Genomic DNA, 24,117 nt, shown 5'->3' with positions numbered 1-24,117 from the left:
TCCGCTAACAAAAGGCCTATCTAGAGAGGTTGTTGAAAGATCATCGAGGGGAGTGGGGTTAAGGCCTAGGACAAGTCATCATGGCGGTAACTCTACCTAGTAGACTGGAGATCCCAAGAACTAGATTCAAAGAGATCAAACAAAGTTATGAATGACGGTTCAATATTATCAAATAACTCAACCCATTCTCGTGATGATGATAATGTTCAGAAACAAAGATAAAACCTTAAGGCTTTTTAATGAGTTAATAAAGCATTAAAGTTTTTAATGATTATCTAAGGCTGGCAGAACATGACCAGATAGTGTGTCTATAGGACTACACGTTTAGAAATCACCTATGTGAGTGTGAAGTATAAGTCGCTTTAAGGGGAATGATGGTAAAGGCCCATTCTCTATGCATTCACGAAACCAGGCGGTGTTCATGGCTGAAACGAACACAACCGTGAGAACCATAGATAGTTGAGGGTTAATTGTGTGACTTATGTCGTCTAGTTATACAACAAAGTTCGACGGTTCAAAGATATCACATCTACCGATTGATCGAGTATATCCGATATAAGTTTACTACGTAAAGTTCAAAGGGAAACCTACTTATCCAGATGCAATTAATCTTCGCTTGCATATCACACACTTGTCCGTGCATTCCTTTATCTTATAGCCATTCCCCATTCATGTGGGGGATTGTTGGGTTTAATTGATAGGTTGAATGGGAAATGGAGGAAAAAGAAGTGGAGGGAAAAAATGAGTTGTTCCCTCTTACTTTATGAAGTAAACATTTGTCGCTCATATGTGGTGGAAAGAAAAGTTCTCCTACTTAAAAGTAGAAGCACTCCTTCGTGTTGCTAAAGGATCAAGAAGAGGGTCTCTTCACGCCGTCGTCGTCGCTCGACTTCGGCTTGGGCTTTGACTTTGGATTTGAATTTGGTCAAATGATTTGATTGATAATCTTTTTGGATCAAATTTCCTTTAATTTTAATTATTTAATTAATTAATTAATTAAAGATCCTGACTCGCGACCCGGCTCGTTTTCTTTCTTTCCCGGATTAATTTAAAACATTTCCCTCCGTGTTTTCAACGGAATTTTTCTGAAAAGTTGCAAACCTTTCCCAAACAGGCTATATATTTCTGTTGATCCTTGAAATTTTTCCTTACGAAATTTTCTGATATTCATCTTCTTCTTTCTCCGCACTTCTTAAAAACTCTCGTGTGATATACTACCTTCGAGTGGTTCGTAGTCACCTGAATTTTCTGTACCGCTATTTTGGTGAGTAAATCGTTCTATCCTGGGAGGAAAGATTCCAAAACCTCAGGTACATTAAGGGGAATAATTTCCTTAAGGACACACTGTGAATTCAGTGGGCTTGGTTTGATTTTCCATATATTGTTCATATTATTTTTCTGTTAATTTCGTTTTCTACAGTTTTGCAGAAATTGGACAGATTTTGTTTTCTGTTTCAGAAATTAGTCTAACTTACTGGTTCAAAGTATTCTTTGCAATACAGATTTAATAACAGGTAAACCATTCACACATTTATAACAATCAACATTTGAAAGGTCACCTATACATTGAAAAAGACCTGTTATTGTTGTTTGGCCGGTACCTGTAGTAGTTTTGTAAAACTTAGACTTTGAAGATTGTGAAACAAGTGAGCCAAAAAGAGTTGAAAGGGCTTGTGAGTAAACACCAGATGGATCTGATAATGCCTGTTTTGCACAACCTTTGTACACTAAAGTAGTGTCACCAGATGCAGATTCAACTGGTGCTATTAGTTTGAAAATTGCAAGAATGACCAAGAAAACAGAGAAAATGCAACAAAGTGGTTTCTTGGGCAACCCCATTGAAGATTCTTGAAAAATTATAGCATGGTTTTTGCTCTTATGAAGGTTTTGAGAGAGAAAAGAATGCAGCTTTGAAGTTTGATATCTAGTTTTAATTAGCTTAAACTTTTAGATGACACACACTTCAAAGTGATATAAAAGCAAAGGTCATGAATTTAAGTCTCATTGTCTCTCGTTATGAAAATTAAGAGTTTTCTTGTGCTTACCTCGTAAAAAGAACCAAACCCTCATGTGAGGGGACGGTATTAGGTATATAACTTAAAAGTCTTAAATGATTAGGTGAAATGGTTGCATTCAACACCCTACCATGAATTTCTCTATTCTCAGACTCAATTCGTAATCCATGATTAAAGGTGGAGACATTTCATTTATCCTACTATGTACGCTCTTATTGGTGTTAGTTATTTTTATTTAAGTTAAATCAGTATGGGTTAATTACAAGACTTACTTACAAAAGTTATTCTAAAGAAATGAATTTTGTGCCTAATTGAACCCCTAAAGCTAGATCATGAGGGGAGAATTATCCAAGACCATATAAGCAGACCATTCATCTTTTTTTTTTTTTTATTCGATGTGGGACTCTTCAACCGTTATTGATTTCTATTTGATATCCATCTCATTTTGCTCAAATCTGTCCCAATTTCTAAATTTCTTGGTGGTTCAAAACATGTTTCAGCTAGGTGAGAGTGAGAGATATATTGGTTTATATTGAAGGAGTGGTAAGTCCTCGTGGAATCAATCATTCGAAAAATGAATCATATCTCACATATCATTCATAATATTATTTTCTTCTATTTAAATTATAAAAAATAATACCGCACTATTTTCGTAGGGTTTCGAGTCACACTGGATGTGCAATTAAATATTATTGTTGATCCCTAAAGGACGAAAATAAATTGTACTGAAAGGGTTATTAGAAACAAGTTGCAAAAACCCACAGCTCCTATTAAAAAATTCACCACCGTGTGAAGCACTTTTAGTATATTTTTAGCTTCCAATATTTACTTTTTAGTGTTCTTGTTTTTAATTTTTAATAAATGTTCAATTATGGGTCCTCTGTAGTCTGTATTTTCTATACCATAAGCTTCAACCCATCACACGCGGCGACTGTTTCCGCGTTCTTTTTAATTTAATTAATTCTCAAAATATGTTTTGTCTTTTTGAAGAATGTTTTATTCTAAAATTCAAGTAGAAGACAAGAATATTACCAAACTATGATTAAGGTTTAGAAGAAGAAGACGTTTCATGTCCTGACTTTAATTGTTTATTTCTACTGAGACTTTGTCACTGGTGTGGTTATCACACTTCAAAAGAACAAAAACAAAGTATAAACTTAAACGATCAAATTAACTATGTGATTAGTCAATTCCTTGAGTTAAAATTGGTTTATACTTGACGTCAATAAGCATTCATATGTTACGATTGCGACCCTACCTTAATCTATGACTTGATGTTTAAAATATGCTTTTTATTCGGCTAATCTAAACGTGATTATAGATGTCATATACAAAGTTAAATTTTCACGAGTTGGTCTTTTGAAAGGGTGCTGTTTAATTTGACTAGGTTAAAATAAAGTTGTGCAAATATATACATTCATCATAGATAGAAGGGTATGGAGGGGGTATGGAGGACTCATATTAGGGTAGAAAGTAAGTAGGTAGTCGCGTCTATCCTTTCTTACGAGTAGTTATATTGCTCTATAGTTTCTTGTCTCTAGATTTCTGTGAGTATCTGTTGGTTTATAATGACTTATTTACTTTCATTGTTTTCATTTTCATAATTGCTTTGATTTGTTTGCCATATCTGACTTTTCATATGCTTTTTCTTGAGCCGAGGGTCTTTCGGAAACAGCCTCCCTACCTAAGGTAGGGGTAAGGTCTGCGTACACTCTACCCTTCCCAAACCCCACGTTATGGGACTCACTGGGTATGTTGTTGTTGTACTTTTTCTTCTTTCTTCTCCTCCTTCTGTGCAGTAGAAACTTGAAGACGCGTAGTTTATTGTAATAATTTTGAATTGTAGAAACTTAAAGAGCACTAAAATTGGATTTTATTGAGTTTGTTTGTAGAGGAGATAAAACGAGTCTATTAATTTTTGAAGGATTGGGTAAAATCTAACATGCAAATTATTTTTACTAACATTAGAAGGTTGGATATCAAATTTGAAATTGAATTGAAACAATTTCAATCAATTTTGAAGCAAAAATATGTTGTTAAAATTTATACACAATAAGTTATGGTAACTGTAAGGATTTTAGCCTAATGAATTGTCAAAATTTCGGGCACCAATGCTGAAAAGATCATCACGCTCTATATATGGCCAAAATCTATCACTATGAGTGTATGACTTATTGTTTAAGGCAAATCGTATGACTGCAATCCTAGCAATTCATCACGATTAAGTCTTCTCAATCTCAAATAAGAAAATTCACTCAGATTTTGCTCCCAATCCTAACGAAATTGTTGCACTTTTTCTTAATGAGGCCAAAGTTTAACTGGGATACCCAAAGATCCTATTTGTGCAAATCACCCATTCATAAAATTAATTTCATTTTTCTCCCAAAAAAAATTAGTTTCCCCCCATTTCTCCCTACCAACTAGTCAAAAGAAGGGAAAAAAAAAAAGTTGGTACAAAGTCAAAATCAGAATATCCTGGTCTAAAATTTTAATTAGACAGACCCTTATTTTTTCGACCAAAAAAAAAAAAAAAAAAGTCCCCTTATTTTCCAATTCATCCTTTTTTTTTTTTTTTTTTTTTTTTCCTTCTGTTTTCAGCTGTTACGTACAAAAGCCGTCGGTGCTCAGATCAAGATCCCAAAAAATCCAAATGCAATTCAAGAAAAAGACACCCTTTTGCATTCACATTGCCTTTTTCAATAAATTTCTTAATTTGGGTATCTCAAAATAACTCTTTAAATCTCAGTTTTGTTCTAAATTTCAAAGGTTCTTGAAAAAAAAAAAAAAAGAACTATGTATGCTGTAAAGGATACAGTTTCTGAGAAACTTTCACGTCTATTTTCAGCTTCACCTTCTAAATCTGTTGATCAACAATCTCAGGTTCTTTTTTTCATCTTTCTTTGTTAGAATTTAAGCTTTGTTGAATGTTTTGTTAATTTAAAGTTTTTTTGTTCATTAATATATGTGTAATTCAATTGGTTTTGCTGGAAAAATGTTAACTTTTGGTGATCTGTCAATTTGGGGTGATTAGTTTGTGCATAAACTGAATTGGGTAACTAAAAAAAGCAAAAAAAGATGACAACTTTATATGATGTTTAAGGGATTTATATATGAGCATGAAATTGGTAACTGAAAAAAAGAAGAAGAGAAAAATGATATGTGATGTTTAAAGAATTTGTATATGAATATGATATAGGTAACTGAAACTAAAAAGCAAAATGATAAAAGCTATTTATCATGTCTAAGGAATTTGTATATGAGGTGAATCATGTAACTGAAAGCAGAAAATAAGATGACAATAAAAGATGAAACTTTTAAAAGTATCGAAGTATTTAGTTAGTTATTTCATGGTTGTTTATTTTGAGGTTGCACAATATGAAGTACTTGATATATTTATTATGAGAATAAAAGTTGATAAGAAAGAACACTTGGCGTTCAAGCTCGGGTTTGTTTATAGTTGTTTGTCACTAAATGGAACAGCATTTGTCAGCTGTGATATTGAATAGAATTATATGTATATTCATATAGAGTTTGCATTTCCTGCTGGAGAGTGAGCTACTACTCATGCGACATTGTTCTTATTCTATTGTAGTTTAGAATATTTGTTTATTTAAGCATAAATAGAAGCTCTACATTGTTTTCCCTTCCTTTTTCTGCATTGAGAGATTTGTTGTTTGATTAAGGGTTACATATTATTTGTAACATTACCTCTCTCTGTGTTTAGGCCAGGCCGTATACCAAGGAGGGAAAATCTATCACATCGATATTTTCTTTCCTTCTACCATCAACATATTTTGTGAATATAAGAGATCGAAGAGAGGTCAAACCACTTCAATCAAATTCCTATACTTGGAGAAGTAAAAGTTTCTCGTGGCGCGATAAACCTCTCGATAATTTTGAGGTTCACGATGATTACATACCAGATATTCTTCCAGAAAAAGGTGAAAATGGCTCTATCCGGAGTTCAATTTGTGAAAAAAAGGAAACAGTAAATACAGACAAGGATAATGGACAGCCTAATTCTGCTGGGAGCATTGCCAGCGGTTCGGAAACTTTTGAAGATGCTCCTGATAGACACAGTTTTGACCAGTCCATGGCCTATCTCACCACTGATTCTGTTTTCATTACTTCACATTTATATGATTTTTTCCAGTCTGCCCTTCCTAATATAGTGAAAGGTTGTCAATGGATCTTGTTATATAGGTAATCTTGATTTTAAAATTGTTTCTACTGCTACTTCTGATGCAACTTTGGTAGCCTGAATACAGTATCAATATCTAACCTGTTCATTCTAATGAAGGGCAGCACGGCCAGACACGGTATATCACTTCGTACTCTTATTCGGAAGAGCGCTGATATTTCTGGTCCTTGCTTGCTGGTATGTTCACCTAAATTGCTGCAAATATTTGTCGTGCATGCATTCCCGACATTTTAGCTATTTTTAAAGGATCCCTTCCTTCTTTTGAAGATGAATTTTCTTTATAATGTTTGTCTCAGATTACCGGTGATAAGAAGGGTGCAGTATTTGGTGGGTTGCTTGATGCACCGTTGAGGCCTACTGCAAAGAGGAAGTACCAAGTAATAAAGCAATCAAATGCAGTATTAAATTTTCTTTAACTGAAAAAAATCTAATAGCGAAGTAATGTTCAAAAAGAAAACCACCAGTTTCTGGTGTAATCTTACTCTTGGTAATTGACTTGGTGCAGAAACGGGGTCTCAAACCCCCTCAACTCTAAATGAAGAATTAAAAAACAATAGCCTATATCTGCCTTTCTCATCTTCACCTAGCTTTGATTTTGTTTACATAGCTAATATAATTATTGTATTATTGTTGACAGGGAACAAATCAAACATTTGTATTCACAACTCTATATGGCGAACCAAGGTTATTTAGACCAACAGGTAAGGAAATTGTCTGGATGATTGGTACAATATCAGTTCGTATGAAAGCAGTACTAGAAAATTTCCGTTTGGGAGAAACTACACGGATGAATTATGAGCCCTCACAATTATATACACGAGCCAATTTGTTTAAACATTATTTATGGAAACTGGCTCTTCCGGTTGTTGCATTGTGTTGTATGGTTATTTAGACTCACGAGGAAAGTTGTCCATTATGGTTGGAGATAGAGGCCATTTGAAGAACCTATCTGAAAGTATTTGACTCTGTTACGGCTGATTGGAATCTACTTATCTTCAATGTAATCCATGCACATTTATACTACATCTAGTTCTGAGAAGAGGAAGGTTTTTACTTCCATAACTCATAAACGTCTCCCTGCTTTTGATATGTTTGGAAGGTATGTAAAAGCCATATACTTCCTTCTCTGTCTTGTTTAGGAGAGATTGATAAAACTGGCATTACCTATCCACTTTTTATCCCCTCTTTACTTCCTTACCTAACAAGAGAAGTAACCCTTTCCCTTCTATGCTTGCCAAAAGCCTGCTTTAAAGAGTGCAACATAATAAAACTTTCAGAAAAAAAATTCTCGAAAGAAAAAAAAAAAAGCTTCCGCTAGTTTTATTATGTTGCGTTGTTACATTCTTACCAGGAACCTTAATTTCCCCCTTTCGACATAGTTTAGTCTCTCTGATGAAAAACGAAGGCTGGTTCTTACTTCTTAGTAGGTACTGTTGTGTGTCCTGTCACTGGCAAATTGAGGTGATAACCAGATCTTAAAAGTCTTAACCCTTTTTTAACAATTATCAGCAAATTAAGTCACGGCAACTTAGTTGAAAGCCTGGTATGGTCCTTTATTGTGTCCCTTGATGAGATTCTTTCAATCTCCAAATATGATATTTTCCCTCTTTTTTCTTACTCCCTCCGTTTCAATTTATGTGAACCCATTTGATTGGGCATAGAGTTCAAGAAAGAAGAGAAGACTTTTAAACTTGTGGTGTTAAATGAATCACATATATTTTGTGTGGCTATAAATCATTGCATAAAGGTAAATTGTTTCCAAATATAGAAAGAGGTCATTCTTTTTTTGGCACGGACTAATAAGGAAGTAGGTTCACATAAATTGAAATGGAGGGAGTATTTCTTTTTGTTTGCTGAGAGGAGTAGCAAGAGTTGATTGAAAATGTGTATTTTTAACAGTTAAATCTGAAAAAATATCTTATGCTACCTAGCCTTTTTCCTCTACCCAAGTTCCTCACATATGTTATGGCTACCAGACCACCGAATACAAAATACATAACATAAATTTCAGTGTCTTAGTGAGATTTTTCATGTTTTTGTTAAGCATTTTTGTATGATATTTCTTCTTGCTCAGTACACATCCAAACTTGTCTATCGCTTTTTCAGTATCTATGTGTTGGAAGTTAACATAACATATGGGCTTTGTATACCCATTATGAGACATGTAATGCAACGATACAAAAGGAAAATCACCATATATTAGTTGAAGAAAATCCCAAGAATCCCAATCTGAAGTAATTCATGCAGACATAAGCTAAACTGTTGCCATTTTTGGAATAGGTGCCAATAGATATTTTCATTTGTGTTTGAATGACATCCTGGCACTTGGAGGAGGCGGAAATTTTGCTTTAAGCTTGGACGGTGAATTGTGAGTTTCTCTGCCTTGCACTATACATTGGCTTGCAAGTTGCAAATTTCTTCCTTTCTTATTTCCAATTTTCTGCGAAGGTTATCTGGCAGCAGTGGACCTTGTGAAACATTTGGGAACTCATTCTTGGCACATGATCAAGAGTTTGAACTGAAGAATGTTGAGGTAATTTTCTTATTAACCCTTTGTCTTCTTGCCCATTAACTATTCTACTTCCAATCTAATTTCTAAGAACTATCTGAGGATCAATGATTTACCAACTTAAAAAGAGAGAGACAAAGAAAGAGGAAACCTAGCCAAGAAAGGTCAATTTAGGTAAAACTCATTCATGATTCCTAATAATTCCGAGGAGTGAATTTGCTTTGCTTTGCTCCCGCACACACACACACGCAGAGAACACTTGATTGTATCATGTGTATTTAACTATGTATACTTCGGTGGTTCAGCCTATACTTAAATGTATATCAATGATTCCTAGTAGTTTCGTGTCAAAGAAAGGAGAAATTCCTTGTATGCTCGGATGAGGATTAATGCTGAATTGTTCGTTAGTTATTGTACTACATTGGATTTGATGTTTGGGATGAGTTTTTTTAGCTTGATTAGACACATACAGATCAGTCGTGGTGTATAAGTGTAATATTTAGACAACTCCTAGTTTTCCAATCAAAAGCAAATTATTACCAATATTGATATGAAATGGACCTAAATAGAGCGGAATAGATATAAAGGATTCATGTGGATGACCTTTACCAGTTTCAGACTGAGACATCGTTAATCGACTGATTGAAGGAGAATCAGAGGTTTTTGGTTGCTTCAATTTTGAGAACCAAAAGTCTAGGAGGTTAACTTTTATCTAACGTTAAAGCACATACCAGCAAAAAATATGAAAAAATATAACTGATGTATTACACTCCTATTTGCACTTTCAAGGGTCATATCTTAATGGAAACGTCGAACAATTGTCGGAAAAACTGATTATTTATAAGCTGTTTCAAGTGTTTGGGCAGATTGCAGAAGTCAAAATAATTTGCTCAAAACTCAAACATACTTTCTTGTGGATAAAGATTCTAGCTTAAGATTATCATATGTCTTTGTAATAAATTGTCTCAAAATCACTAGGAATGAGTTCTAGGGCTAGGACATTTGTATTTTTCGTAGCAGACTGATGAAATATTCGAACAATTTATTCGACATTCTATTACCAATCTCTGACAATTCCTTGTTCTTCTTAATGCAGCTATGGGGTTTTGCGCACGCGTCTCGATACCTCACCGCTTGACAAACCTAAATTTCTCTTCATTTATTTGTTAGCTATATTGTAGAATAGCTATATTTATTTGTTACCTATATTTATTCTTTCATGTCCATGAAGCACCTTCCTCCTTTTTAGAGGCTTCCTGCTGTATATGGGCCAATTATAGCCAAGGAATGAGATGAGATTCTAGCAATTGAGAGTTGAAATGCATGTAGAGTTTTTTTGTCCTTCTATTTAGCACATTCTATCCTTCCAGCCAGGGGAGGCTTTCTAGTGTATGATTACTGTGATATTATATATACCACATAAGCTTTTTGAGTATTATTTGAGCCTTTTAAGCTGTGCATTTTATTACTGAGCTAATTCGAGCATACAATATAACCTGCTGAACTCTCTTGAAGTTACATTTACCTACATATGTCAGTGTAGAGAATTGCATTTCTAATTGGATGAACAGCAATTTAAAACATACATCTCACAAACATTCATGCCTCATGAGGAAAAAGGTGCCAGAGATTTGATGTCTTGTTATGAGGCTAAATGCTTTACCAACCCCCTACACTTTCACTTGACTCTAAAACTTGGATTTGTTCCATAGAACATTACTTTGTCTTTTAGATGTTTTTCGCTAATATGGCAGTGTGTGTGATACACTTGAAAGGCATTTATTTATCCATTTGTTTTTTCATCTCTTATTCATTTTAATACCATATATCACCATCCTGCTTACCATTGCCCCACCATCCACCCTTCTCCTTCCCCTTCTTTCCGTCGCCACCTTGCTTCTTCTTCAGATCTGTCGTCAACGCCGCCACCATTCCACTTTGTCCTCATTATTTGAACGACCATCACCACCTTCGTCCAAATTTGGCCTGCCACCACCACAATCATCACTAATGTCATCCTCAAATTTGAAAACCACTACCGTCATCATCTCCCATTTCTTTAAACTCCATCGCCACCTTAGACATGAGCCTAGATTGCAAGCACGACCAATATGAAAACTTTGCTCGATTTTTAATCCAAGCTTTGAACAGTTATTGTTATTACGCTTTAAAGATCTTGTGAAAATGTTTTCCATAAAAAGGGTTATATGACTCGTATAATATTTGCCTCAACAAAAATAAAAAGAATAAATTAAGACATGCCTCATCTCTCAGAAGCCTGCTAAAATTACACATAACAGTGAATTCGAATCAAATGTTGGTTTTTTAATCAGATGTCCCTGAAGGGACAATCAAAATGTTGGTTAACATGGAAAAATATAGTAAAGAGTCCATCGAGATAAATTGGTAACTTGAATGTCATCCAAAACCCATAAATGCAATGTGATAGGAATATCTACTCCGGCTACTAACATGACATTTCAATATACTGTAACTGATCATTTCTATTCTTACTTTTGCTTCCAGAATGGACAATGGTTACACAATAATGGTACATTAGACTAAACTCAAGGATGATATTGCGACTGAAACAAACTCTGCACTTCAGATGTTTTTCCCAAGTTGGCGGTATGTCTATTAGCCTGCCCACCCCAAAAATTTAGCAAAAACCAGAAGAATTACATATTAAAGAACAGAACTCATTGACCTCCTGCCCTCGAGATAACACAGTGATCTTGCAGCAGACGCAAAGGCAGAAGCTATGGTGACACTGTTTGCATTTATGCTGGAAATGAGCCTAACCCTCCATATGATCCTCACCAGGCAGCCCAAATATTCTTAAATTCCGGTCCATAGATCCGACAGCTATGTAAGATGCATCTGGACCAAATTTCAGACATGTTGCTTTACCTGCATTACATGATAGCAATGACTATTATTATCTTAATAAACACATGGGGCAGCAAAAGTAATTGAAAGCACATTTTAGAGTCTAAAATGAGAGGAAACACTATACCTGTGCCTGATAAGTCGGGGAAGGTTTTGATGTGATTCCACTCAGCCTTAACACTGGCGACTTGATAAACTCTGATTCGGCACAGAAAGAAATGACGTTAACTCTTAATTGATCAAAATATAACTCCAGAGATCATTTAACTAGGGATATATAATGGCAATTAAAATAACAGTAATAAAGAATAATGACAAACAATCCACCCAGAATCGTGGTTTCTATTTTTTCATTGAGCTATGCCAAGTCTTTTGGGACCCAGTAAGGGGAACTACTTTTTAAGCTAAAGAAAATGAGAACTATATGTGTCCCAATATTTGTGTAGATGTCTTACCGTATATCTGAGCCTCCCAAGGCAAGATAGCTTCCACTATGGTCAAATTCCACTGCAAGTAAAAGGAGAAACAGAAACATTAGACGATCTTACATGTGCATAAAATTGCAAGAAAAGAAGAACTTATGACAAAAATAGTAAAAAACAACATCCCGAAAGATGAAGGTACGATTGAGTTGATATGACACTTCCAAAGGAGCCTGAGTGGTAAATAATATGCCAATGCAGTGTAAAAATGAGTCTTCTCTGATGTAGACTTTTAAATTAAAAAGATACCAGACTAAAAAAAGGTAATGGCCCATAAACAACTGTGAAACCCGAGATAGTATACTCAAAACATACTTCATTAATGTGAAAGCTTCCAGACTAAAAAGCAAATGTCTCATAAACCACAGCAAGTCTTAAGTAAGTATGCTGTAATATTTACAGTAATTCACTCATGAAACAAAAAAATTGAGCTTCCAAAAGTGTTCAGTGCAGACACTAAATATCTTCGTTTATGAACTACCAAAGCTTCTTTGATTCGTAACATGGATTCAGTGTATTGCTTCAGTAGAACACAGTTAAGGTATACCTGATTGAGTTGGTGTATTTTCATCGTAAGGAGAGAAAGTTCTAAAGTTCTTCAATTTGCGTAAATCCCAAAGTTTAACACCATCTTGAGCAGCAGTCTGATAATTAACACACAAAAGGAAACATCACTCGCAAGCTCAATCATAAATCGCTTTACGCTGATGAAAGGAAGATTATCAAAAGCTTAATTCAGTATTCGAATACTCACAGCTAAGAAATAACCATTTTCTGAAAAGGAAATAGCAGTTACAGACCCAACATGGCCATCAAATTTTGCAACATTTGCCTGAAGAGAAGCACCCGAAAAACACAAACACACACACAGAAAACAAACAGTAAGAATACTTGGATACGAGAAAAAGGAATGACATGAGCACTCATGCTGCCTTTGAGGCAAACAGACCTGACTTTTAACATCCCATATCTTGACCAGAGACCCTGAAGTCCCTGTTCCAAGGATCAAACCATCAGGGTGGAAAGCTGCGGAAGTATAGCCCTCAGAATCTGAAGCATCTGCTACCTGCATTATAATTTAAATTCTTTTCAAAAGCCAACAGTTTAAAAGTTGACAACTCCAGACATCTACACATTGTTTCTTGACAATGAGACCAGAGCAAAAAGAAACCTGTGTAAGGCATAAACCAGTAGCAAGATCATAAAAGCACCACGTGCTATCAAGAGAAGCAGTCACAAAATAATTATCGGTTGCATGGACAGTGACAGCTTGTACCTGCAATCATTGGTAGATATATATGTTCAATCACTGATTAAAAGGTTTGAGAATGAACTAAATTCATTTGAAAACCACAAAATAAAACTGAAGTAATGTTAAAGTGAAAAGGTGAAGGCAATTTCACGGGTCTGCAAAACTTATATTAGATGGCAGGTAATATCCCACTCGCCCCCTTATTCCCCAAAAATGATTTCTACTTTTCCTTCAAACAGAATGTGGAAAAACTTTTAAAGATATGCAGGTATGCATTCAAGAGGTGGAAGCTCACTGTGAAACTAGTCTGGGTGACAAAGGAACTACTACCACGAGGTAAAGACAACTCCAAGGACAAAAGAAATACTTTTTTTCTCTTTGATAGTTGATACGACAGCAGATATACTTCCCAAGCCAACCTTACCATTCTTAAAAAATATATACTCCCCAAGTAATTTCGGATCCAAAACATTTTTTGCACTATGCATGAAATGAAGAGTACTCTTCATACACAAGTACAAGGTGCGATTCCTAATATTTGATCTAGCACTACCCCTATTTAAATAGGGAAAAAAATTCTCATCTTCTGGATAGAGTATAAAATAAAGTGGTAGGAGATGAAAGCATTGTTATCCAGTGGAGGGCGGCACTTTATGGCCTTAAACAAGCACCCAACCTATACAAAGGGCTATAGCTGTCCACTATAAGAGCAGGGAATTTCTTGCTAATCAGGTGCTATCATCGTATTATAATGATTATTCCGACGTCAGAGCAGACAGGACTACCAATAAAAAACTACAATTTTCTAGTACAACGAAGCATTAGTCAAATAGGCTAGTTCAATCCCATCTTTCATTTCTTAATAATCTATTCTACCATTCTCCAATCTAAGCCTAGAAAAAAATATCCAAAAATATCAAATACTAAATGGGGCACCGAGATTGATGATCACCACCAGAAAACTCATTAGTTTATTTTCCAGAATCAATATTAAGTTTTGTGCAATCAAGCAGGGCAATTACAAGCATTTTGCTTTTCAATAATAAGAAGGTATTTCGATATTAGAACTTTCAGTATTTGATCAATGAGATGTTAATATGAGATTACCTCTGCTGTATGATCCTTCAAGACATACCTACAGTCATAACTTCCATTTTTAGAATCTTGCCACACACGAACTGTCTGCAAAACCCAGCTACACAGTTTAGTAAACATCGAAGGAAGAATGCAACTGAGGCTAGTCATGCAACTGTGCATTAAGCAACAACGGCATACTGTTTATATTATTAATACTTAGTTGGGGTGCCAACTAGATGCGAATCCAGGATTTCAAGAGGACGGGTTCACCATTGCTTTTAAGATAAGATATAAAATTTTATAGTGACATCAACTTGGCAAGCACAGGAAAAGGAAAACGTTTTTGCCTTTAGGTAATTAGAACTAAAGAAGAAAAAGGGTTTAGAAATAATATAAAAAAGGAAAGTTAAAGGCTGCTTTAGAAAAAAAAAAAAAAAGTCCAGCAGGTCAGGTTCGATCCCGCGACCTTGAGGAATTAAACCCAGCCCCTAACCAGTGCTCCACTCGGCCTGGTTTGACCATGAGTTCCTTCAATTAATATTAGATATATTTGCAGAATTATACACATAATATATCGAGTTTAGTCGAGTGACCATGGGTTCAGGTGACCCAATTTTTCTACATAAATTCGCCTCTGTGCCAAACCAATCTGAAATGACAATAACCTTTGAATCTAAAGTTGTTCTGTCATATGAAAAACTTCCAAATCCCACTTCTAACCAGATCCGAACCTAAAGGATAGAACGGAAGGCATAAAGCAATAGATACAAACACAGAAGTTTAATCAAAATAATCCTTTTCCTTTTTAATACCGCTCTGTTCTTGAAAGCATATCGAAGTGTAAATTTTGATAACATCAAAGTGCAAATTTGGCAGCGAAATTTAAAGACACTCTATACTTTAACATCTAATATCATTAGTTCATGTTTAGATATTCTTTAGAAGTGGATCCTTTTCAGTAATTCTAAAAAAGTAGCACATACCTACCATAGAAGGTGAGAACATACTAAAGACAATATAAGCTTTAACAAGGCGAGGGAAGATGAAGGCTACTATTGAATGAGAAGTGCATGTTCAACTCGGACTAAAGAGAAACAATTAGGTTTACCTTATCTGTTGAACCAGAGACTACTATTTCACCCTCAGCCGCAAATTTTACACTGGTAACCTATACAGGCAGAATATACTGAGACAGAAATTCTTGCTAAGGAAACACAGGTAATGAATTATCAAGTAATAGTAAGAAAAGGAAGTATCAATAAGATGACAGACCCTCTTTGAATGACCACTTAGTGTTGATATAATTTGTCCTGAAGGTCGATCAAAGACCACAGCATTTGAATCAACTCCACCAGTAGCAATTATGTCCTGACAAAACATAAATTAGAAATTAGACATGCTGAAGAAGTTGAACCATAAATATGCAACAAGGAACACAAGAAAGTACAAGATTTAAGTGGCACGAATCATTGAATGTCTGCAACATTTGGCATAAACATGAATCAAAAATTTCATCTTTTAAGGAGAATCTCCTAATGACACAAATTATTCCTCGGTTTTGCGCTAATGTGATAATGCAGATGTATGAGCAGGCTCTAGATCCAACTTACTAGCTCACCTTCCGAGTATATAGCCATAGGAACATAGTACTGTAAAACCACTTGTGCCTTAACATAAAAGTAAAAAATTTATCACATGTTTATCTAGATAAGCACTCAATATTTATGTAGAGACCAAGACAACTTTCAGCGGCAAGGCCATTTATGCAACGCCTATTAACTTTATGCAACTGTACTAAAAGTAGAAGTTTCAAAACTAAATGACTCATATTAGCTAATGTGAAACCCAAATGGGGATATATTTTAGTCTACATTACATGGATCCTTCATTTGAGTCAACATAAGTGTCCAACAGGCGTGACACGGGCATCGGTACTTTACACAACTTCTGTAAATTATCCTAATACTTGGCCAGGATCACAATTCACAACCCCACATTGGATAAGTACCCAAGGCCAAGTCCAAGAAACAGATTTTGTCTGAATCTCCCTTGTGGGCAATAATGAAACACAGAAGAAAGAACTTACCTTAGCATAATGAATATCCAAGGACAAAACGCCAGGTTTGTTGGTTTTGTGAAGAGGATAACTATTCAGTTGGGTATATCTCTCAACAGCATCCACAGGGGCCAATGTTGCCGGTATCTAGGTGGGAAAAAAAGTGAAATATCATTTATCATCTAACTGGGAGAAGCAGCAGCACAAAGAACTCATATAACACCTACTCACATTAGTTTAAAGAAAGGAGGGATGCAATATCAGAAGCGAATGAGGGAAAATACTAGTTATAAAGCCATCCAAGCGCGTGTAGCAGTATTACCTGTCGTTTTTTCCTTTGTTGTGAAAGGGCAGCATTACAGTCTGTAAGAGTCTCAATGACGGTCTGCGATATTCCAGGGCGAATTTTCTTTCCATCAGGGCCCATCTCCTCATCCCCGGCAGCTATTGATCACAACATGAATCATAAGTATGGGGAAAAAAGATGGTATAAGACACATAAAAGTATAAACATCAACTACCTCTTTTCCCGTTGCTTAAAGCAGCAGTGTCAACTGCTGTAGTGGCTGCCATTGGTATTTGTCTTTCAGCCTGCGCAAGCAACCCCCTTGCCTCATCCCTTTCCTTCTTCAGCCTTGCAATTACCCTGCAGGCAGCATCATGCTGCCAAGATAAGACATAAAGTTAGCAAGGCATGTACAAGATGAAGCACGCAGAACAATGTGGACTTCAAAGACAGGACAAGGAAAAAATGACAAAACACTGAAATTGTACAGTGAATCGAGAACCTGATTATTGGCTCAGGAAGCAACAGTACAAAATCTTAAGATGCTAATTCATACTCAATTATGACTCCAACAGACACCAGTATGAGTACCACTCTTGCTTGTGATTTTCTTTAAAGGAGGATTCATGTCATACAAGAAAAAATTCATGTCATACAAGAAAAAACTCATGTCACTTTGCATGCACTACTTATTTCTTTGGTTTGCTTAAAATTCTTTTTCCATTGTGACACGAGAAAGAGAGCTGGTTGTAAGGAACCCCCATCTCCAATATAAAGTTGGGATTTTTGAGTCATAAAGGGAGCAAAAGTGGAAAAGATCCACTGTTGAGCGCCTAGGTAGGGAGTCCAGGGATGTTGGGTTTTACCAAAGAAATAATGTTTTCCCGTTATACAAAATAGAAAACTGGAAACAATAAATGCCATGTTATAATGGAAAATATATATATATATATATAAAAAAAATTCCAACTTTTTTTTATGACGGTGGTGTCCGGGCAAGCTTGTGTACACCTCAGACTATTTCACCAGGAACCTGCCACCTCCACCCAACATAGGTACGAGGTAACTCTGCTCACCAAGGCTAAGGAAAATGGGAGGAAACCACCTGGTAATTTTTGTCTTCACTAGAAATTGAGCCTGTGACCTCATAGTTCTCTACCCACTTCATTAACCACCAGCCTCGCCCTTAGGTAAGAATGACAAACTTAATAAAGCCCTAAAACATCAACGAATTAGAAACACACCAGTGATATCTCATATCACTCTTATAGCAACTAGTGGGACATTATTTTCCTTTCATTTAAATTTCTTTTTCCACTGCACAAATAAAATCCATAGTGGAATAAATGGGTCAGTACCACCAACAAACAAGACTTTTTTTTTTCTTTTTTTCTTTTTTTTTTTTTATTTTATCGATAGGTTAGCTTCAAACTCTTTAGTTAATCAAGCCCTAAGTGTAAAGGAAAAGAGATGAAATTCACTACTAAATTTAGATGTTTGGTTCTATTTTATGTTTTTCTGGAACTGTAGCGAATATTTCCTTTAGATCTTCATTCTGATTTAACTGACTTCAACTACTTGATATATGCATAATCTGTAAAACTTGTGGAATAGAACTTTTGGATATCTCACGAGATCATATATATATAAACATGGATTAAAGTACTATCCAGGCGGATTTCACAGTCAATTAAAGAAAGTACTATTCATGCTTTGTAACACCTAGTTTTCAGAATATTCAACTCGTACTTCCTCTCTACCTAAGTAAGCCCTCAAAGTTTAGAAAACCAATCATCGCATCTATGTCATCAAAGATGATCTCAAGGATAAACTCTCCGGAATAAAGAGTTCTAGATGCTTAAGTGTATGTAAAGCACTTCACCTGATATAAAGCATGGCTCAGCTCTTGCCTTGCAGTATGTAGTTGTTGTTCCAATGCAAAATTTGACAGCATCAGACCATCCCACTCCTACGAGACAAAAGAAAATTAAGACTACAGAAGCATCAAATGTAACAGATGCTCCAAGATAAATGGTAATTCTTTATAGTAGTCACAACAAGTAAAGGATTAAGTGATGAAATCGCTATTTGCTAAACAACCAGTTAGAGTTAAGAGTAAGAGTAAGATATCAACAACGCACTAGAAATCATGCTGCTAAAATTAATATTCACATGTAATGATGTCAAAGACTTTTTTTGGAATCAAGAACTAAGTTATAACCATAAATTTTGAGATGATTATTTTAACCTGGGCGGCATGCCACATTCTAATTGAACAATGAACAAAGCCAAATACTTAAGCAATCCCTTTTATTTAAAAAAAAAAAAAAAAAGCATTCTGAGAGATATAGGGGCATATCATGAGAAACCTGCTTAAATCTTCCAACAGAACACTCAAAGGTAAATCTTTGCAGAAATTCTTTCAAAGGAGATGATTAAAAAAACATAATTTCGCAAAATGATAATAGAATAGCACGGTTCCACAGCATTACATATTAATTAAGTTGCCAACAAACCTTAGAAACTGAAAGCAGAAAATCAAAGATCAAAAACACGTACTATTTGAAACATTCCCAACATCCCAGGAATGCTAGCAGCCTGTACAGGTCGGGGTTTAACTATCTGCAATAAGTACCAATAATAGTAAGCTCCACAATGTAAACCCTTTGAGATCATACCATAAAGCTAATACTAGGAAATATTAGGAGCAAATAATGTTATAAATTTCAGACAGTATTACCTTGCCAGTTTTAACAGGGATAATGTCATCCGTCGTCAATGGCTCTCCGGTAACAGGACATTTACCATAATCCTGCACCAACCAAAAGGAAATAAACAGATGTAAGCTTGAGAAAAATGCAGCCTTCAGCAGTTCAGCTGAGGTCAAAATATACCACTTTACCCAAAAAAAAAAATGGTAATACTCTCCCTCCAGACAACTAGGAAAATTCTCCGAGAATCAAGCTAAACGAATGCTAATAAGCTCAATCTTTTTATTTTTTGAGATACCCTGAGTTGGCGCAGTGATAAAATATACAACAGCCAATCAATTAAGTTATTGAATGAAACTGGCCCAAATTGCACGGAATGCATATTAGAGGATTCATGCAGACGACCCTAACTGGCATGAGTTGAGGCAGTTGTTCAATTTTCTTTAACAAGGTAGCGTCTAAGTTTCTCCTTGCTATATATTACATCACAACAAGCTCGGACACTCAACCCTTTTCTCTTCAAGATTGACCACAAAATGAACAACACAAACCAAATTAAAAATCCAGGAAAAAAATTACAGATAGCTCTTTTAATAAACAGAGCATTAAAAGATGAGTTTAAGTAGGCGTTTGACCATAGATTCCAAATATTTTTCACTTTATTTGGAATTTATGAAGTTGCAGTTGAAGATGGAGTTTAAGATGGTTATATTTTAGCAAAGGAGAGAAGAGAGCACTTTATTTGGATTTTGTGAAAACGGAGTTGGAAACCAGGTTTGGAACACTTGTCCAAATTTGAAATCCAACTACAAGTTGGATTTGAAAATTTTATAACCAAACAATGATATTGAAATAAAGTGGAAAAAAATCCGTAAAAAAGCGAAACTCTCATGGCCAAACGGCTCCTAATATTCTGACAATGTCAAGAATTTTAAATCTATTAGTCACATAAACTCAAATTACAGATAGCTCTTTACAGCAAAACATAGATTAATAACCTACAAAGGATTGTAAATAACACAGCAAGCATAAATTGGTAACCTAACAAATTATAAAAACTGTACTGATTTTGTTAAACCTCTTATATACTGTCCAGGTACATAATTTTAAGCCTCTCTTTAAGCCAGGGGTCTATCGGAAACAGCCTGTCTACCTACCTGTCAAACGGTAGAGGTAAGGTCCGTGTACACTCTACCCTCCCCCTCCCCAGACCCCACATTGTGGGATTATACTGGATATGTAGTTGTTGTTGTTGTGTATAATACACAGCCCAACATAAAACATTACGCCATGTAGCCATATTTTCAGTTTATACAACATTATAACTGGGGGAAAGCATTGTATAAAAGGTGTTTATACACAAATGTGAGCTAAACAGGGTAACGAACTCAAAATATGAGCTAAAGCGTGTAAATATTCTCTGTTTCCCTAATTTTAAATCCATAATTAAAATTAAAAAAAAGGGAGATATAAACTCACGGAGATGTGTCGTTCAATTAAACGCTTCTCGAAAAGGAGTCCTGACTTCTTCGAAACCACTGGATCCTCCGGCACCTCACCCGAAACTGTAACCAAACATTTTGCAAAAAAATCAGTGAAAACACTATAGATCAGAGACAACAAAAATAAGACATATATTATTAAGCATACAGAAAGAAAAAAAAAGTAGATAAAGAGAGAGAGTGAAGCTTACTTGAACAGTTCATTGTGTAAGTAGAGTTAGGGTTTAAGCAGCGGAAATGGAGGTGATGTGTAGAGTGAGAGCGGAAGAGAGGGAAAAGAAAGGAATGATTAGTGAGGGTTTCACATGATAATGATGGGATATGGTACGACCCGACCCGACCTGACCTCCAGCTCTTTTTTCAAGTTTAAATGTTGACGTGTTGGAAAAAAGATCTTTTTTTTTTTTTTTTTTGTGTTGTGGAAATAAGATCAAATTTACGCTCTGTTACGTTTTTGGCTCAAAAAACGCCCTCTAATCGTTATGTTTTGGTTCAAAAATGCCCTCTAACTAACGGTTGCTCCAAACTACCCCATTTCAAATGATAAAATTGGTCCATTTTTCCTTGTTTTGCATCAACTAGGGGTGTTCATGATTCGGTTTGGGTCGTTTATTGATTAAAATCATAAACAAACCAATTTAGTCGATTTTTAAATGCCGAAAACCATAACCATAACCAAACCAAATAAAATAATAACCACTGATTTGGTTATTGTTGGTTTGGTTCGATTTTTCGGTTTATGACTAGCAGACATGAGACTTATCAGTAAAACATTAAAAAGTTGAAAAAGACATGTCTTTTTTTTTTGTTCAAAGATAACTTTTATTGATAGTTACTTAATTATCTTCTATAGGAACCTCTAAATCTACCGCCTCTGTCATTTTCATATGAAAAATATTAGAAGTTTAGAACCTATTCAGACAAGAAAAAAGAAAAGTATAAATTCGAGAAAAAAAAACAACCTAAAATCAAATGACTAACAAAGAAAGACTAAAAATTTAAGTTAAAAACATTAGACTCTAACGTGAGCTTCTGTTAATAGGTTTACAATTAACACTTAAAGAGTTAAAAGACTTAAAGACATGGGCTTAAACATATTCTTAAAAACATGGGCCTTAAACAATCATGTGAAATAAGTAGACCAAAAATCAAATTAATGATTAAAAGGAATAAAATATTTATAATTATTTATGAAAAACTAATATTCTACATATAAATAATTATAAAATTTATGTATATAATTTATTGATTATTTATTCAGTTATTTTTTAATAGAACCATATCCAAACCAAATATTATCGGTTTTCAAAATTTAAAACCAAATCAAACCAAATGTCGATTTTTTTATTCGGTTTAGTTAAATTTTCGGTTTGATTTTGATTTCACCAAAACCGTGAACAACCCTAGTAGCAATTGGTAGTAGGAAGGGTGTTTTGGAGCTATTTGAATAGTTGGAGGTCATTTTTGAGCAAAAAATCTAATGGGGGTAAATTTGATTTATTTTAAATAGTTGAGAAGTATTCTTGGTCCTTCAGCCCGTTTGGATTGGCTTATAAGTTGTTCAAATCGGCTTATAAGTCATTTTTTTAACTTATTTGAGTGTTTGGTAAAATAGAAAATAACTTAAATTAAGTTAAAAAGTGCTTAAATAAGTCAAAACCAAGAAGTTGCTCAATCCCAACATTTTTTTTTGGGCTTAAAAGCCATTTTGGTTTGACAAGTAACTTTACCCTTTTATCTCCTATATTTTCTGTTAATTCTAATGATGCCCTTACTTCTGAAAATCTTTAAGCACTTTTATCCAAACACGTAACTGTTTTTTATAAAATAACTTTCAGCACTTATGCTTAAAAGTCACTTTTTTCAACTAATCCAAAGGGCTCCTTTTCGCTTAAATGTTTAATCCTTTTTACCTCTCTGACTAATTGGTCCTAGAAAGAGTTCTCTTACAAACTAGGTAGGGGTTTTAGTCCACATAAGACATTTTTAATTGACATTTTTTTATAATTGTAGTGTCTGGGCCAGCTTGCGTACACCTTGACTAATTTCACAGAATACGTGTCATTTCCCACAAACAATATATTTCAGGTAACTCTATCCACCAATGCTAGGACAGATGTGGGAGGAGATGACCTAGTGTTTTTGTCTCCGTTGAGATTTGAACCTGAAACCTCATGAGTTACCGTTGTAATTCTGACTAGGCCGACTGTCTTTTGACTCGACGCTCCCTCACGGGTTGGTTTATCTCTTTAGACGATTCTCCCATCTCTTGGAAGATTAAGAAGCTTCATATCGCATCACGGTAGTCTGTAGAGGCAGAGTGTGGGGCCATGGCAATAACTAGAGGTGTCGATATGGGTTAGCCCAGCCCAGCCCAACCCAATCCAGCCCTAAAGGGCCAAAGAATTAAATGGGCTAGGACGGGCTTTTAATTGAAGGGCCTGCAAAATGGCAGCCGCCGGTTAGGACCGGCCAGCCCTTTAAGTTTTTTCATCTTCTGAAATAACATTTTCTAAGTGATTTTCGGTACAATTTGAACATGAAATTTTGCAATATGAAATAGAATCTTCTACCACCTATTCTTGGGCAAATTCATATCATAGAAGAAAAAAATTTAAGAGAACAACTATAAATTATTATTTTTTATCACTAATTCAGATCACGTTCAAAAGAAATTAAATATAATATAAATTCTAAGACTAAAAAGTATTACTCTAGTTTCTAATTTACTACCCATTAGTAAGTACATTCTTTTTTTCTCATTACTTTTTATCTTTTTGTTTAATTTACTTATTTTTTTTAAATTAATTAATTTATTATTCTTTTCTGGCCTCAAGGGCTGGCCTCAGCCCAACCCTTGAGGCCGGCAGGCCAAAAGAGGCTGGGCTTTTGAGCCTCACTTCTATATGGGCCAAAGAAATCTTAGCCCAACCCTACTTAAATAAAAGGTTGGGTTGGGCCGGCCTCGCGGCCCAAGCCCATATTCACAACTCTAGCAATAACAATATGCGAGATGAAATGATTGAAATCAATTTTATTAGTCGAAGAACAACTCACAACTCTCCTATTCATCTTTATTGTGACAGTCAAACAACATTGCACATAGCCTAGAATCCTATATTTTTCATGAAAGAATG

General features: G+C 35.1%; 2 protein-coding genes across 3 annotated transcripts; one reads left to right on the top strand and one right to left on the bottom strand.

The window, feature by feature from the left end:
* Positions 1-4,595: 4,595 nt before the first annotated feature.
* On the top strand, positions 4,596-10,160 carry LOC132609872 (uncharacterized). Of its 2 annotated transcripts, XM_060324057.1 has the most exons (8): positions 4,601-4,895; positions 5,740-6,218; positions 6,321-6,393; positions 6,513-6,593; positions 6,854-6,917; positions 8,497-8,584; positions 8,665-8,749; positions 9,822-10,160. In XM_060324057.1, exons 1-8 carry the CDS (start codon positions 4,809-4,811, stop codon positions 9,861-9,863), a joined length of 999 nt encoding a protein of 332 aa, XP_060180040.1. In that variant the 5' UTR covers positions 4,601-4,808; the 3' UTR covers positions 9,864-10,160. The 2 variants fall into 2 exon arrangements, with proteins under 2 accessions (XP_060180041.1, XP_060180040.1); XM_060324058.1 differs by lacking the exon at positions 6,513-6,593 and having other exon boundaries at positions 4,596-4,895.
* A 1,051-nt stretch (positions 10,161-11,211) lies between these two features.
* LOC132609225 (pre-mRNA-processing factor 19-like) lies at positions 11,212-21,327 on the bottom strand. Its single transcript, XM_060323102.1, has 18 exons — positions 21,172-21,327; positions 20,958-21,043; positions 19,508-19,579; positions 19,327-19,389; positions 18,650-18,736; positions 17,003-17,144; positions 16,804-16,925; positions 16,512-16,628; positions 15,698-15,793; positions 15,534-15,593; positions 14,456-14,530; positions 13,268-13,372; positions 13,046-13,162; positions 12,851-12,928; positions 12,644-12,740; positions 12,070-12,121; positions 11,742-11,812; positions 11,212-11,635 (listed from the first exon to the last, which is right to left on the bottom strand). Exons 1-18 carry the CDS (start codon positions 21,182-21,184, stop codon positions 11,523-11,525), a joined length of 1,566 nt encoding a protein of 521 aa, XP_060179085.1. The 5' UTR covers positions 21,185-21,327; the 3' UTR covers positions 11,212-11,522.
* Between the last annotated feature and the right edge of the window lie 2,790 nt (positions 21,328-24,117).

Source organism: Lycium barbarum, chromosome 9, assembly GCF_019175385.1.
Source record: "Lycium barbarum isolate Lr01 chromosome 9, ASM1917538v2, whole genome shotgun sequence".
Taxonomy (NCBI): Eukaryota; Viridiplantae; Streptophyta; class Magnoliopsida; order Solanales; family Solanaceae; genus Lycium; species Lycium barbarum.
Note: the sequence above shows the minus strand (reverse complement) of the source record. Positions and strands in the feature narration are given on the sequence as shown.